The sequence below is a fragment of the Alternaria viburni genome (genome assembly GCF_023758015.1).
Source record: "Alternaria viburni strain BMP 2772 chromosome Unknown scaffold_2, whole genome shotgun sequence".
Taxonomy (NCBI): Eukaryota; Fungi; Ascomycota; class Dothideomycetes; order Pleosporales; family Pleosporaceae; genus Alternaria; species Alternaria viburni.
In genome coordinates, this window is record NW_026055771.1 from 210,972 (window position 1) to 226,520 (window position 15,549).

The 15,549-nt window shown below is 54.8% G+C and overlaps 4 protein-coding genes across 4 annotated transcripts; 2 read left to right on the top strand and 2 right to left on the bottom strand.

Annotated features, from left to right (window-relative positions):
* Positions 1-336: 336 nt before the first annotated feature.
* J4E79_001003 (uncharacterized protein) lies at positions 337-1,977 on the bottom strand (the record flags this gene model as incomplete). Its single annotated transcript, XM_049349914.1, has 4 exons — positions 337-420; positions 474-1,063; positions 1,109-1,598; positions 1,663-1,977. The coding sequence occupies 4 exons, from the start codon at positions 1,975-1,977 to the stop codon at positions 337-339; spliced, it is 1,479 nt and encodes a 492-aa protein (XP_049215073.1).
* Positions 1,978-4,071: 2,094 nt separating this feature from the next.
* J4E79_001004 (uncharacterized protein) lies at positions 4,072-7,005 on the top strand (the record flags this gene model as incomplete). The annotated part of the gene is made up of 2 exons (XM_049349915.1): positions 4,072-6,840; positions 6,904-7,005. 2 exons carry the CDS (start codon positions 4,072-4,074, stop codon positions 7,003-7,005), a joined length of 2,871 nt encoding a protein of 956 aa, XP_049215074.1.
* A 2,624-nt stretch (positions 7,006-9,629) lies between these two features.
* On the bottom strand, positions 9,630-12,005 carry J4E79_001005 (uncharacterized protein; the record flags this gene model as incomplete). Its single annotated transcript, XM_049349916.1, has 3 exons — positions 9,630-11,475; positions 11,618-11,777; positions 11,981-12,005. The coding sequence occupies 3 exons, from the start codon at positions 12,003-12,005 to the stop codon at positions 9,630-9,632; spliced, it is 2,031 nt and encodes a 676-aa protein (XP_049215075.1).
* Positions 12,006-14,641: 2,636 nt separating this feature from the next.
* On the top strand, positions 14,642-15,528 carry J4E79_001006 (uncharacterized protein; the record flags this gene model as incomplete). Its single annotated transcript, XM_049349917.1, has 2 exons — positions 14,642-14,982; positions 15,042-15,528. 2 exons carry the CDS (start codon positions 14,642-14,644, stop codon positions 15,526-15,528), a joined length of 828 nt encoding a protein of 275 aa, XP_049215076.1.
* Positions 15,529-15,549: the final 21 nt, after the last annotated feature.

Here is a 15,549-nt window from a genome sequence, read left to right on the forward strand (position 1 = left end):
ATAAGGCTCTGGTACGTGGCTACGGAGATTCCAAAAGTCATGGTAAGGAATTATTACAACACATGAAATGAATCTTAAGCCGCCAGCGCTTCCAAAGTAGAATGAAACGTAAACGTGGCTGGTGTGACGAAGCAGAACGTATAAACAAGAAGCTGTCCACCAAATGCGACCGTCAAGATCGTGTATCATAAATCCCATCCACTTGGCCATAATTAGAAGGTACTGCGGCGGCTGGGGCAAGGGTCCCTCGTGGGTATCGGATACGTGCTTCCGCTGCACGATGTCTGTATGTGAAGGAAGCGAAGGAAGGGCGGAACAAACGAAGAAAGGGGTATCTTAGAAAACAGTGCCGTCCGACAGGATCATGATTGGCGGTTCTTTAGTGTTGGGCCGCGACACTTCAGCAATCTCTCGACCTCCCTAGTGGTGTGGGTCAGTTACATCCCAGAACATGGTAATCATGTCAAACTCACCTTCCAACTACCAGCTTCCAGCATTTGGGCCAGATTAAGCTTGTCAGAGCCGCTCAAGCCCAACAGCTGATTTACGTCGACTAGGAGATCGTCGAGTAACCCGACAGTGACTGCGCGCCATTCCACGATCACGTCATCGTCGGCGGTAAACATCGGCACAACCTCCATGCTCGGCTGCCCTGTCACCTGTGCGTTGCGTTGGTATTGTGCAAGGCCGCGCTTCTGGTCATCGGGCTTGAGTGTTAGGAGGCCGACGTCAATGAAAAGTCCACCGTTTCGGTATTCTGGCAACCCGGTCAGGAGCTCAGCGCCGGGGAAGTGAACGTGGAGTAACCTCGTCATTGGCACCATTAGCGAGTAGGTCATCCATTGTGTCAGCTTGTGGAAAGGGACAATGTTCTCCCACGGGTGGGTAGGATGCGATGGCATGACGGAGCACGGCCAGGCGTCGCCCATGGGTACACCGTCGATTTGGGTCCTCGTTGCCGGCCAGATGGGGGTCAAACTGTCCATGAGAGTGTTCCAGAGTGTGGGGAGGGGTATAATGGGGACTGAGGATGCTTGTGTGGTGGGGTGCGAGAGAAGGTAGTCTGAGACTGTTAGCCAACATCATGACCTGTGGAAGGTGTGCGTACCGAGCATGTTTCCTGGCCGCGCTTCGAGACCAAAGACTTCTTGATTTTGCAGGGCTTCTGCTAGGCGGAGCAGCAGGCTAGTGCGACCCTCGAGACCGTCTATTGGGTTTGTGGCGTTGACTTGCAAGCCACGCGCCACTGTTGCGACGTCCAGCTTCTTCAGCCCCGCACTGTCGACTTGGAAGGGCTCTCTGGGATCGCTGCTGAATGCGCCGGACTTGAACATCTCCAGACTGGCGACGGCAAGACCCTCGCTGCGGCGGTAGATCCTGCCCGACTCCTTGCTCTTGTACTGCCATTTGGTGCCTGCACCTGCATCGAGGAGGACGGAGACGAGGAAGAGATCAATCAGGCGGCGGGTGCGCTCTTGGTTGTCGACGGTTGACGGCCATGACGCCATGAGCTGGTCAATTCGCGGGCGGCCACCCACATCGAAGTGCTGCCAGCGGCCGTGGGGTGGGATGGAGGCGTAGTCGGGCGCATAGTCGCGCTGTAGGCACGGTTAGAGGGAGGCGGCCCAGCATGGCATCCTTGCGCAGCAAAATGAGGCTTACCTTGATTATGGATACAACAAAGCGGGCGACATCGCCAAACTTGCTCATGTCGACCGTGAAGTGCTTGAGCTGGTTCTTTTTGGCCTTTTCGAGCACCAGCTTGGAGCGCTCGCGCACGGCGTAGATGCTGCGCAGATAGCCGGCCGGGTCGAGGGTTGGATCCGGGGCCTTTGGCAGAGGGACGTCTGGGAAGCTTGTAGGCCGAGAGCCGTTTGGGGTGGGTCCAGGAGAGCGCAGGGAGCCATTGGAGCTGTTCGGCTGGCTGCCGTTGGGAGAAACCTGGGGCTTGGAGCCCTTGCGGTTGAAGAGACGCATCGGAGGCAGCGGCGACGGAGGGCGCGAGGAGCTGGCGGAAGGAGCGTTTCTGGCGAGGTTTGCTGGGGAGTAGGAAGGCACGTCGAAAGCTGGGCGAGGATGCTCGAGAGCGATGGTTCTGTGCCAGGCCCGCGCTTACTGGCAGTGCGGAACCGTTGCCGGGAGATCCCTGGACAAACAATCCGGAAGCGACTGCGCTGGTGGAGCTTAGTATGCAAGGGAGTCGACACGTGCGCTGGTAGCAAAACCTTGTGTAGAGACTACTACCCGGGCAGTCATGAATTGCAAATCAGGCGGGTCCCAGTCCAAGCAGAGTTGAGTTGAGAAATGGGGGTGCAGAGCCAGACAGACGCGTCGCTTGCAGATGTATAGTACCTGTCCACCCTGGCCAGCATAGTCGCGCCGACCGACTGCCCCTGGCTCTTCCGCGTCAGTGGACGGCACGATAGACGACGCTAGCAATAATCATCCCTCCCTCGAGCGTCCTGTTCCTGAGTCTCTCGTGTAGACTCGCCCGGCCGCCCGCTTCTCCATGCGTATCGGAGTCCGCTCCACACCGCAGGGTCCCGACTGCTTGTTCTCGTCGCGTCTATACGGAGTAGCTGCGACCGCGACCTCGCTCTCTGTTCCGCTCCAGGCATAGTTGGTGCCTTGTACCTGAGCCGTTCGCTCCAACCGCGAGCCTGGCGGCACGCACCACATCCCCTTTGCGGCTAGCCACCAGATACCTCTACCTGGTACCGGTCTTGACCCCGTTCAGGCTAGCCAGCGAACCGCTTGCATATATCAAATGCAACCTCTCATTACCACTTGTGCTGTCACCCATCGGCCAACTGCTGCATCTCTGCACCGTCAGCATCACCATGGATACGCATCCAAACCTAGATTCGCGCAGATTCTCCTGGCATAAGATTCTTTGCGAGTAGTGTGCGCACGTGAGTCATCTAGCCCTCGCTTCCTTCGGGGATGGGCGGGTGGTCAAGTCTGATACCGTGGGCGCGGGTTCGCGGCTCGGCAAATCCGCCATGCTGCCTGTGCCTGAGCGCCGAGGGTCGACTGTCTCCCGTCCAGGTACGAGCTGGCTGTTATGATCAGCCTAATAAGACGCCTGCGTGCACAGTCCGACCGAACCTTCTCGAGACCATATCATTCTTCTGCACAACTGCCGAAAGCAACTGGTATCCTTTGGAGCCAACACCACTAAGGCCTCGCGGCTTCGGTTACCGTGCCGTCTACGAGTAATGAATGACTAGATTCCTTCGGCCCGAGTCAATGTGAGACCACGGAGCCAAATCGTCCTGATGTGAGGCCATTGGGGAAGAAAGCCTTGCAAAGCTTTGCTCAGGGGTCGCACAGTCGGGACAGTCCGCTCGCGCCAGGACGTGCTACTGCCACCATCTCCGCGGTCGCGGTTCGACAGTGCCCACTGACCGCATCATAACTTGCCAATTGTGGACCCGCATACGCCCACTCCATTTGTGCCTGTTGCCCGACTCCGCAGTAAGAATCCTTTGCCCGGTTGTTTACCTTATTGTTTACCCAGCAATCGATACTGAGCCGGTCGGCTCGGAGGAACTGCTCGCACCAATGCATTGGCAGGGTACCCGGTATCGTTACAGGCATGCGGTCCAAGAAGGCAGGGAAGTCCGCATCCGAGCCACAAAAGTCCGTGCCCGCGGGAGCTGCGAATGGGGCTCCATAGCACTCTATCTGCGACATCTATGTCGGCTCTTCCTGCCTTTGCAACATTGAAGATCTTTCTTGCTTCCGTGGCAGAGACGAGGCTCTTCATAGTTGCACTATCCTAGCAAATTGTGTTCGCAGATGTTGACACTTCGATTTACCAGGAAGCTGCCTGCGAACACCATGCAGACATGCTCAGGTAGTCGAAACTGCCCAAAAAGCATCGCGGCTACTTAGACCCTGCATATATCACGTGACGTGGCTGTGCTTTGTGGCGCGTAACGAGCAAGCGCGACCGACCATCGTGAAGCGGTCAAAACACCCAATACCGATGCCAACACCCAACCCGCCATTATGATACCATTTCCTTTACACACTCGTTGAAACCTTTCACACACAAGAACAGACATCATGGACGACCTAGCCGGCCTCGACTGGTCGCAGCCCGCCAAAAAGCCCGCCAACACCCCCGCGGCCTTCCCACCCTTCCGTCAGAGCCCCACGCCTCAGCTCTCTGGTCGATCCACACCCCTCTCTACGCTCTCCGCGCAGCAATCTGGCTTAGGAGCTGGCTCCGGCGGCGCGCAGCAGTTCAAAGTGCCCTCGAAACCAGCGACCCCCGCAAACGATAGCTTCGCTGGTCTCGTGTCCTCCAACAAGGCCAAAGCACCGGCCAACAATTTGTCGCTACAAGAACGACAGAAGCAGATACAAGAGGAGAAGGCAAGGCAAGAGGCGGAGAAGAGGAAGCAATGGGATACAACCTTCGGAGCTGCCGAGTCGACGCATTGGGACACGTTGGGCAGTGGGAAGAGCACGCCAGAACCTGCGGCATTTGGCGCACCGCGTCCTTCGAACAACCCGTTCACCAATCACGGCCTATCCAAGACTATCAATAAGCCCTTCGCAGGCTTGGACACCTCTTCGAGACGACCTGAGGTGTCTTCACCCAGCGAGGCTGATCTTCTAGCAGCATTCAACTCAGCAGCTCCCGTAGACCGCTCAAGCCACTTTCCCGTCCCCACCCACAGCAGTGGCAGGAGCACACCTGCCTACAGCGCCAATGTCTCCCGAGGCAACACGCCACTACCACAGCCCTCCTCCAGCAGCAATGCGCTCCTCGACGACGATGACGACATGTTTGGTCTCAAGCAGATGGCGCAAAAGTCTACGTCGCCTGCTCCAGCGCCAACGACCAACGCTGCCGACGATGATATACTAGGCTTGTTAGGAAAGCCGGTCTCCGAATTCCAGCACAAGGAAGAGCCTCGGACAGCACCCGCGGAGGAATCTCGACAACAAACATCTCCAGGCCCTCAGAACGCGCATGACAAAGCTGTTGCTGAACTTGTGGACATGGGCTTTCCAGCTGAGAGGTCGGCAATTGCTCTTGCGACCACAGATTCTGGGCTCGACGTGCAGGCTGCTGTGGGATGGCTGTTAAACCAGGCGCATGCCGAGGCGAAACAGAAAACGCATTCGCAGAGCCAAGACAGATCACGTCGAGAGCCTGATGATTCAGACGAGCGCCCGAGGCGTGGGAATAGCAGATCCAATGGTCGGGAGTCGTCAAGAGAACCACGGGCAAGCGGCTCTAGGCCCGCGTGGATGCAAGAAGATGAAGCGCGAAGCCGTTCAGGAAAACGTAGGCAAGAAGGTCAAGAAAAAGACGTCACCCAAATGGCTTCAGATATTGGCAACAACCTATTCAAATCGGCAAACTCTCTCTGGAAGACGGGCCGCAAACAAGTACAAAAGGCTATGGCCGATTTCCAACAGGAGGGTGATCCAAACATGCCAAAGTGGATGAGAGACGCCCAGGCTGCGGAAGCTGCTCCTCGTTCAAGTCGACAGCAAAAGGCCGAGGCGTCGGCTACAGACGAAGCCATGATGCTGGAAGCTGGTGGGCGTCCCACGAAGCCATCCCGGACGAGCGACATGCGCCACCAAGCCGAACCGCTACCTGTACGACAAAGAAGAGAGCAAGAAACCGGACGAAACGGTTACCCAGACCGCATGTCATCGCAATCGCCGTCACAGCGACAGCAACCATCAAGTCTGGATAAACGACCAGCAACGCGATTGACCCGGCAAGAGGTGGAGAAACAAAGCTCTCAAGCATACATCAGCCCTGCTCGCCGGAAGAAGACTACACCGCAGCCACAGCCGCAGCCTGAAGTGGATCTTTTCTCTCCAGATCCCACGCCGCCGTCAAAGCAGTCTTCGCGCCAACCAACGCCTGCTCAATCCAACAATCCATTCCTCCAAGCAACATCGTCCCAGAAAGCTCGAAGTCCGGCTCCTACGCCAACGCCACCCAGGCCAAAGGCACCGCCCCGTCAAATACCTCCAGTCTCATCCTCCGCGCTCAGCTCATCTTCAGCCGACCGGCAAAGAGGTTCCGAAGCATTCAAGCGTGGTGATTACCCTGCTGCACACGCTGCCTATTCTTCTGCACTGAGTCCTCTTCCAAGCAATCATCCTGTCACGATCATTGTACTCTGTAATCGCGCCGTTACGAACATCAAAGTTGGCGATCCGAAGGCAGCAATCGCTGATGCCGACTCAGCTTTAGCGATAATCGGCGTGTCAAGAGGAGAAGGCGAGAAGATTGCTACGGGTGGGATGGAAGGTGAAAAAGACATGAAGGAATTCTATGGCAAAGCTCTCATGCGAAAAGCCGAAGCATTGGAGAACATGGAGAAGTGGGCAGATGCACATGGCGTATGGAAAGAAGCCGTCCAAAATGGTGTAGGCGGCGCAATCGCCATTTCCGGTCGCAACCGCTGTGAGAAAGCTGCAAGTGGGAATAGCAACGCCCCGGCAGCTACTAAACGCCCGCCTCCAGCCCGCAAGCCCGCTGCTCCCAAACCCTCTGCCATGTCAGATCTTGGTGGTGGTCCCGCCAATGACTCTGAAGCCGTCAAACGCATGAAAGCCGCCAACGCCGCCGCCGAACGTGCAGACGATGAGAAATTTGCCCTTACCGACCAAGTCGATGCCAAACTCATTGCTTGGAAGGGTACCAAGTCAGATAACCTGCGTGCGTTACTGGGTAGTTTAGATAAAGTGCTCTGGGAGGATGCAGGGTGGAAGAAGGTCAACATGGGTGATCTGGTCATGCCCAACAAGGTCAAGATCATCTACATGAAGGCTATTGCCAAGGTGCATCCTGATAAGGTATGTTCTTTCCTCTCCCATGTCCAAAACAACAGGACGGTTTGCTAACCTAATTCGTTACAGATATCTCAATCGGCCACCACAGAGCAGAAGATGATTAGTGCAGCTGTGTTTGCCACATTGAACGAGGCGTGGGATAAGTTCAAGACGGATAACAATTTATGATCTATCTAGCTATCTCGACATGATGAATTCAAGAGCATGTCAACTTCAATCATTGTTTGTGTCGTCATATTGAGTCGTCGAGAAGAGGCACGTTTGCTGTAGTAATCATGTCGTCCCGATATCGTATTTCTTTGATCAATTCCGTCTAATGTAGGGATACAGGGGCGGCAAGATCACCATCACTGCACTACTCATTCCTAATCCCTCCATCTCCAAGATAAACTTTAGGTACGTTACTGCATCTCGGCCGCTACTTTGGGTACAAGAGCGGAAAGAGCTGCCACTGCGTTCTCACCCAATCGTTCTTCCCTCCTCGAGAGCGCTTTGTATCCGCTCTATCCACACGCAAAAGCCGTAGTGGTGGTACCTTGTCACGGCCTCGGCCTCGGCCACCAGCAGCCAGCTAGACAGGTATCTTGCGTCATGCCGAGTTTCCGTCGAACGTTTGAGTATCCACCTCATGTCTATTCTGCGGAGCAAAGCGCAGTAAGAAAACTTAGTTCCAGGCCATCTTTCCAATGAACTGAAGATGATAGAGACGTGATGGTGAAACTTGGAAAGACTTGGCAAAATCGTGAAACTCTTCTCTGTCCTCTCCTGCAAACGTTCTTACCCATTTACTCTGGCGCTGGGTTTTGCATCCTGAAGTGGAAGGTGCGCACGTGCATGAACGGCCGGCCCTGGAACACCTGGGCACTGAAGCTTGTACTCGTGTGACGTGTCGTGTTGAAAAGCTAGATTTGTGGAATCTGGTCCACTAATGCTGTCTCTTCGGTTATGCGGCCGAAGGAACATATTTCTTGGTATGACACAACGACGACGACGCAGGTGATGCTGCTGGAAAAACAAGGACACATCTGGAACGCATTTTACGAGATACGCTGTCGAAATCGGACCGGGCAATGTAAATTCGCCGGTTTCCGCTTGCTACATTGCTTTTGGTTTCCGCTAAATTACGTTTCGGGTAGTTAGTAGTAGGTCGGTTCTTGTCCCGCCCGGTAGTCATGGAGGAGAAAAAAGGGAGCGGTACTAGTATCAGAGTTTGGCACGTTCGATTAGGGCATTTGGTCGAACTTGTGGTGGCTGCCCAGGGAGACATTGTCATTTCGTATTTACTCTGGGACCGCTCGAAACAGACTTTGGCTAGAACTCAGCTCCGGTAGCTTGCTTCTGCTGCTCGAACAATGAGCAGACGATGATCTTGTTTGCTTGTTCGCTCAAGTGCGCTGGCAAGTGCCGACCTCGGGACAGTCTAGAGCGGGAGTTGGTACGCCAAAGTCTTAGTTGCGGGCTATGAGGCCGTGTGTCACGTTTCCGCCTCTGAAGAAGCGCGTGGTCGGTAGTTTCCCGTACTACCGGTAGTCGTGGGCTTTTTGCTAGTTAGCCTTAGCGGGGAGGCACTACTGCCTCCTTGCGCTTTCGCATCTAGATCACCGGTGCCGTAACATACATACCGTGTGGGTGATGCTGTGATCAGCTGGCACGTATTCGGACTTTCAGTGCCACAGGCCTGGGCGATACATCTTGGTACCAATGGTGATCGGTCGTAAAGTGCATATGATGTCGTCATGATTATCTCCTTGCTGTACATCACTTAGCCGACCACTCTCGAGCTTCGATCCGCGGGCCTCCTCCTTCGTATACCTCATCTGTCTGTTGTTGGATTGTTGGTGTGGACCGAAGGCGTCCCGGTAGTGGTGTGGAGCGTTTAATTGACCAGGGAAGAGTGCGATAATCGTCGACGTGCAAGTCACACATAGGGTCCCTTGGCTTCATCTTAGACATTGTGGCTTAGAAAGTCCCGCGTCCCCGCATGAGTCAACCTTGTTGCTTGCTTATTGCGGTCACGGCGCAAGTGTAGCACCCGAGGTGCAAGGTACGGGTACTCTATTTCCGCGAAGTGGATTTCGGGCAAAGCAAACGCGTTGTGTGAGGGAGTACTGCAGCAAAGCTCGATCATGCTTTGATGATACCGCTTCACCATGAGCAGGATTTACTGCCTAGGTCTTACGAAGTGAGATATCTGCTATCTCGTAACACTACGACAGATGATTTAGAGTCCTTGAGTAGTTAAAGATTCTGTTTATAATATCGTTTGATGGTACAAGGTGCCAATCATTATGCGCGCATGATCTTGGTAAGTGATAATTGTACAAAGCCGCTCCATGACACATGGCCGAGAATGAGAATGAGACTTGAAAGACAAGAAAAATAATACCGCATGAACCTTTGCGAAAGCATCCTCCGTCCATTCACGGCTTTTGAGAGTAGTACGAATACAAATTTCTCGTGAGTTCACAACTTGGAGAGGGCAGCGTCGTGGGGATAACATGCGATCATCGTCCATATACGAACGCACTCCTAATAGGCCATAGGAGGCTGAATCGCTTTTCAGCCCTTGCAGATGCATGCTCTCTGTCAGAGCGGATTCTGCTGATGCTGGGCGCGTTGGCCAGACGAACGCGGTTTGGAGATCGGGCCGAGGTTTATGCAGCGTGCGACACCATTGCATAACCACAGATCCGAGACAATTACAAGAAGCGCATACAAAACCGATGTGGTCCAAGGAAAAGACGTAAGCCGGCATTGGTTCGTGGAGTAGCAAGTATTGATAGACAGGCATTTTACTGACTCGTAAGCTGACCCACAACGCCGAAAAGCAACTGGTCTTCGGTCTTATACAACGCATCATCGTTTCCGAAAGCCGTCTCAAGACTGTTGCCGATCCTCCAGAAATTTCCGTAACTTCCGTTGCTTATGCCTTGGCCCTGTTGTGCGGCAATATCCATGAGCTGCTTGATCCGATTCGATACTGTCTTCTGCTGCGCTTTTGCAGAAGCCCAAACGCCTGCTAGTTCGTCGATACAGGTCAGTGTAGTGTTGAGTGTCTCGATCAAAGTCGGCAATGATGATAACAGCCCGGCAGAGGTCAATACATCGACCGAAAGCATGAGCGCGTAACCAGGGAAAGGCGTCGAGAACGAGAGGTCCGAGGCAACGGTGGGCGAAAGACGTTGGCGGCTAGCTGGAGCTAGGGAAAGCATCATCGACAGAAAGTTGGACGCCATGCGTAGGGCTCGTTCCAGATTTCGGCGTTGTTTTTCCATTGGTAATATGCTGACTCTGATATGGCGATTGAGCCGGATGATTGTAGCGTAATACAAAGCGTGTATAGACACGAATGTACCTGCGTATCCTGCAACCATGCTGTTGTCGAGATTTCGTGGGCTGTAACGAAGTTCCTCCGGCAACATCGCATGCCATGCTTCCAGCTTCTCATTGATTCGCGTGTAGAACGTGTCGTAATGTCGTTCATAGGTACTGTCGGGCCGACGCGCAGCTCGGCTAGTGAAGGTAAGGACCTCGCCCCATAGCGTCGATATCAGGCATAGATACGCCATGTGGCCAAGAACGGGGCCAGAAGTGGCATTTCCACTCAGGAGATCTTCGTCTAGGATCGGCGCGTTACACGGTGTTGATGCATCGTACATGCTGTCCAGACATGGGAGCTGAACGAAGGCATCCTCCAAGTTGAGGACGAAAAGGGTCCCTCCGAAGAAGCCATTGTATCGCTGTTGTTGCATCAAGTCAACGGATGCTGGGACCTTGATGACGTCGTGACTTACATCCATCAGTAGTCCGGACCAAAAAGTGCGACGACAGCACTCCGCGAACATTTGACGATCAAGTCCATAGTCCCAATCGGCACTGCTATCAACCAGCTCTTTAACGCCTTCTTCAGAATTCAGCTTCAGGGCGCTGAGAGCTCGCAGACCAGCACCACAATAGTCCCAGGCCTCCTGTGACTTGCCGCGAGCAAAATAGTAGAGCGCGAGCATCAGCCGAGTCTGGCATAACTGCAGGCTGAATTTCCCGAACCGCTTTTCTGCTGCATATGACGCAACCGAAGCGAACTTCTTTCCCAGGGCTTTCTTATCTCCATCAACCGAAAACAGTGAGCCTATAGCCAGGACTGAGTATAAAAGCATCAAGTGGTCGTGGTTCTTGTCGCGGTTACCCTCTACCCATGCGAGGAAGGGTCTACGAGGAAACATGCCATAGGTCGCGCGACCCGCGTGATTGAAATAAAGATCCAGTAGGTGCATCGTCAGTCCAGGGTCAGTTTCGAAAGGATCCTGTTCCCATTGGAGGGCAAGTTGATCGGAGTAAGAGCCACGTCCGGGATCGTCAAGGCTCTGGTCATTTGCCGAACCACTCCAATCCGAATCGTACGACTGTACCGACATGTCTCTCGGGTCCGTGCTAGTATGATGGCGGTACTTTCGAGGTCTGAACGGGGTTCCGGAGTTCCAAGTGTCAACCTTTCTTGATGAGTCTCGCAGCTCTCCGGGAGCTTTGTTTCTATCTGAGTTGACTGCGGGACTCAAGACTTCGGACGAATGGTTCTTAAATAGCGGAGCGGAGTTTGACGGTGATGTCTCGCCGGATGCATTGCTTTGATTGAGTCCTCTACCATTGGTTAGTATTTGTCATTCTATAATAGAACTATAGTCCTGTCTGGTCCGAAGTGTATAACAAGTCAATTAAGTCAATGCGTTCCACGTTCTCGAATGAGAAAAGAAGGGAACTGCAAACAGGGAGATCCACTTACCCTCTGCATACTCTTTGCGACTTGGCGCATTGCTGGCATTTTGGATACCCGGGCTCGCACTTGATCTTCTTCTCTCGACAGGTAAGGCAAGCCTGCGCGAGTCGTTTTCGAGGCTTCCCCGCCTTCGTAATGCCCCAGGAAGGGTTCACGGCCTCGCCGTCTATTATAGCCCGACAGTAGGTGCCGTCCTCGTAGACGTAGCATGGGCCTTCGCCAGGTATATCGCGCTGGCCCACACAACGCGACGATCGTACCGGAGCTCTTGAGGAACCCTCCAGTCGTCTCATCCTGACAGGCCTACTTGGGTCAAACCCTAGTTCTTGCTGAACGGAGTGAGTCGTCATCGTTCCCGTCGCATCAGACATGAGCGAAGCTTGCCGATGCCCATTTACCGCCAGCTCATGCTGTGAAGGATGTGCAAAACTTTCGCGCCGTTGGAGATCTACTCGGCCGACACCAAACCCAGAGCCGGGTGGTAAGGATGTGGTGGATGTGGTGGCGTTTGTGGTCGAAAGAGGTTGACGGTGGTGGTAGGGTGTTTGAGAAGCGATAGCATTATGCTCTGGGTAGCCATGGAAGTAACCATCATATTCATGCCGTCTCTTCAGTGTCGGACTTGACGACCCGTAACGACCGCCATGGCTGTAAGGTACCGGAGCGCCGCCCGCTCTCAGCGATGGATCAGACGACTTCTTGTCCAGTAGTTCTGGTTCCAGAAGCGTGCGAAGACTTGGTAATTGCTGCGCATTGTTATGACTTCCACTGGAATCTCTGGGGCGAACGTGCTGACTGGGGGCAATGATTTCTGGTCGAGACGATGAAGCATGATGTGCTGGGTAAGGGCTGTAGGATGGCGGAGGACCTGAATGTGAGGGTATGCTGGGTGGACGACTCATGTTGAGAAGCATAGCAGGTAAGATGGGTTTTGATGTTCGGCGCTTGAGGTGGGATGATTTCCACGGTACACCCCGTTGACCGGCCACATGAGGGAATATGGAACAGTAGGAGCTATGGACTGCCTAGGATGCTCAAGGGATCCAGGCACTGCTCAACGCTTGACACTGATGCAGCCACGGCATCAGCTAGTAGACAACCTAACGGGTACATAAAGGTACGTGAAGAAGTCAGGAAGGTGGCCAACGAACAGAAGCGTCTGGCCTTGACTAGGATGTCCGTTGCAGTCTAGAAAATAGACCAAAGAATCAACAGTCCGTGCAGGGCTGACGTCTGACGACTGAGCACCGCTGTTCCGGCTCCGTATGAACCGCAACCGAAGCACAAAGCAACAGTGCATGTAAGAGCGTATGTAGGGGCGACGCGGGAAGAACTTACAGATGCAGGGATTAAGATATGCGGCGCGGGCGCTCCTTCTGGGCGCAATTGACACTGAGCACGCAGCGAGCACGGCTTCGGTTGCTTGAACGCAAGGCAAAGGATAATAGTAATAAGTACAATAATGCCGGGTAGCAAAAGTGGAGGGTGGGCGGACGACAGCGGGACCCCGTGCTCGGCCAGTCAAGAGGTTACCAGGAGGCCCTTGCAAGAACAGGCTTCAAGGAGGAGCGACCGCGGCCTCCAAGTAGGTCAGCGATTATTCCAGTGGCGTGCAGTGACGGACCGCCAGGGACATGGTCGTGGAGCCTTTGCTGTTTGAGACCCGAAGATGCTGGAACCGACCAGGGTATGAGCAAGCCAGCCGGAATATTGGCTGCAGATATCGAGTCAACCACCCTCTGCGGGCTAGATAGCGTGCTGCGTCAGATGCAGACTGATGCACGTTACTGCAGTCGTGGATGGCGCGTGGGCAAGTGAGCCCCAGATCGTACCAACTGGCAGCTGGCCAACCGCAGCTAATCCGCTAATGACCTGTGCAGATCATGCAGCGTGGGCTCGGAATGCAGCGAACATGTCCTTGCTATTTTGCCGCGAAACTCTGGGACCTGGCGTTAGGTTCTGGAGCGGATCCGACCAATAAGCTTCACTTAGATTGAGGCCAAGGGCTGGAAGCAGCTAAAACGTGCAGCCACCATAAACGACGCCTCTCGCTGCAGGAGAAAAGAGGGCAAATAAGCCGCCGTCAACGATGCGAACAGAAAGACAGGTGTCCCGGCGGCCGGCCCTACGGTGCCCACAAACAGCCTTTTGTCCCCGCTCGACAATGGACTGGCTGGTGCCAAATGCTGACACGAGCGATGCCGTTGTCGTCAGCTAAAAAGGCGCCGACAAATCCTAGCTAAAGCGGCACCAGAATCCGATCGGAACGAGCTCACAGCAGCCGTTGAGCGGGCGATTGAGACCATCTCGATCCTCTTACGTCCCGGATCCCCTAACGCCTCTGGCCTTGCTTGCATGAAGCCAACTTGGCCCGCTCCGAACGGCTCTAAGCTTAGCGGTCGGTTTCTTGACTGCAAGCTCCCGAGTCAATGCACATCTTCGGGCGCCTTGAGACTCCATATAATAAGGGCTTTCTCCGGATGCTCTGGTGGCTTGAAGACGAGATTTGGTCTGTCACATCATCCGGCCTAGCGATGGAAGCGCGTGCGCAGCGTGCTTGTCGTGCCGTCGAGGCTTGCTGCAACGACGATGCAGGATCGGCTGTCGTTTCCCGTTCTCGGCGATGACGCCCTCAAAACTTTCGCACCACCCGTATTTATTATGAGACAAAGGACCGAGTGATCAGGCGAGCGGCCGGGAACTGGCAAGGACTAAGGCGCAGGCACAAGCGGATCGCCGTTGAGCTGGACCGAAGCGAAGCGGCTTGCGAGTCAGTGCAGATGATGGGGTATCAGTGTATCGGGAACGAAAGTGCCAAGGTCACATGCACGCTCCGTCTGCTTACGTCGCTAGCGCAGTGCCAAGCCAGCTCCGAAGTTCTTTGTGCAGGTGCGACCGGGGCGACTCGCAACAACAACACCAACGCTACTGACCGTGCCGGCAACCTCTTTGTCGACCTCGTGCATGCAACCAGCCTCTAAACCGGGCACATCCTTTCTAACATCTTCAAGTGTACAGAGACTCTGCAGCATGGCTCTCCAGTCCGGCCACCAAGATCAGGAGCGCAAGTCCTCGCCAACTGCCGCTGCGCAGCCGGGCGACGGCCGCGCAAGTACCCCGGAAGTCGCGTATGTCAAGCCCTCGGATAGGGAAACTAGCTACACGTCAAGCGCCTCTGCGCCTCTCCCGTACGATGGTGGCGCGCCTCCCCTCCCCGACGAGCCTGTCCCAGACGACGAGGACGATGGCTGGGAGCCCAGGTGGGAGCCCAACGCAGGCGCCTGGTACTTCCTAAACCGCAAGACGGGTCTTTCGCAGTGGGAAAATCCACGCGTTCCGACCGCCCCAACCCACAGCCTCGGCTACGACAGGTTTGCTAACTATCATCTTCTTTTCGTGTCTTTCCCAGCCTAATACGTGCACTCTACAGAAACCCTTACGCTGGCGCCGCTGCACTGTCATCAAGCTCTGGCGCGCCGGGTACCAGCCCACCACCAAAGCGCAAGTGGGGCGGATACAACCCCAAGATCCATGGCAGCTTCGACCCCAACGCCGACTACGCCAAGGAGGCAGAGAAGGAGGAAGAGGATGCAGCGCAGGCCTCCGCTGCTGCAGCCTCCGCAGCTCGCAACGCGCTCCTCCCTAGCAATGACTATACTACAACTGCCCAGTTCAACCGTTTCAACGGCAAACAGCAACAAGCTGGTCAAGGTCCTGAGATGCACAACGATGAAAACAAGAGTCATCGCCAGATGAATGCCTTCTTCGATGTTGATGCAGCCGCCAATAGCCACGACGGACGTAGTCTCAAGGCAGAGCGTCGCTCTCAGCACCTCAGCAAGAAGCAGCTCAAGGAGTACAACGAAAAGCGCCGAGCCGCGAAGGACGCGAAGCGCCGTGCCTGGCTTCTCGACTGAGCGTGTGGGCGGTAAGAAAGA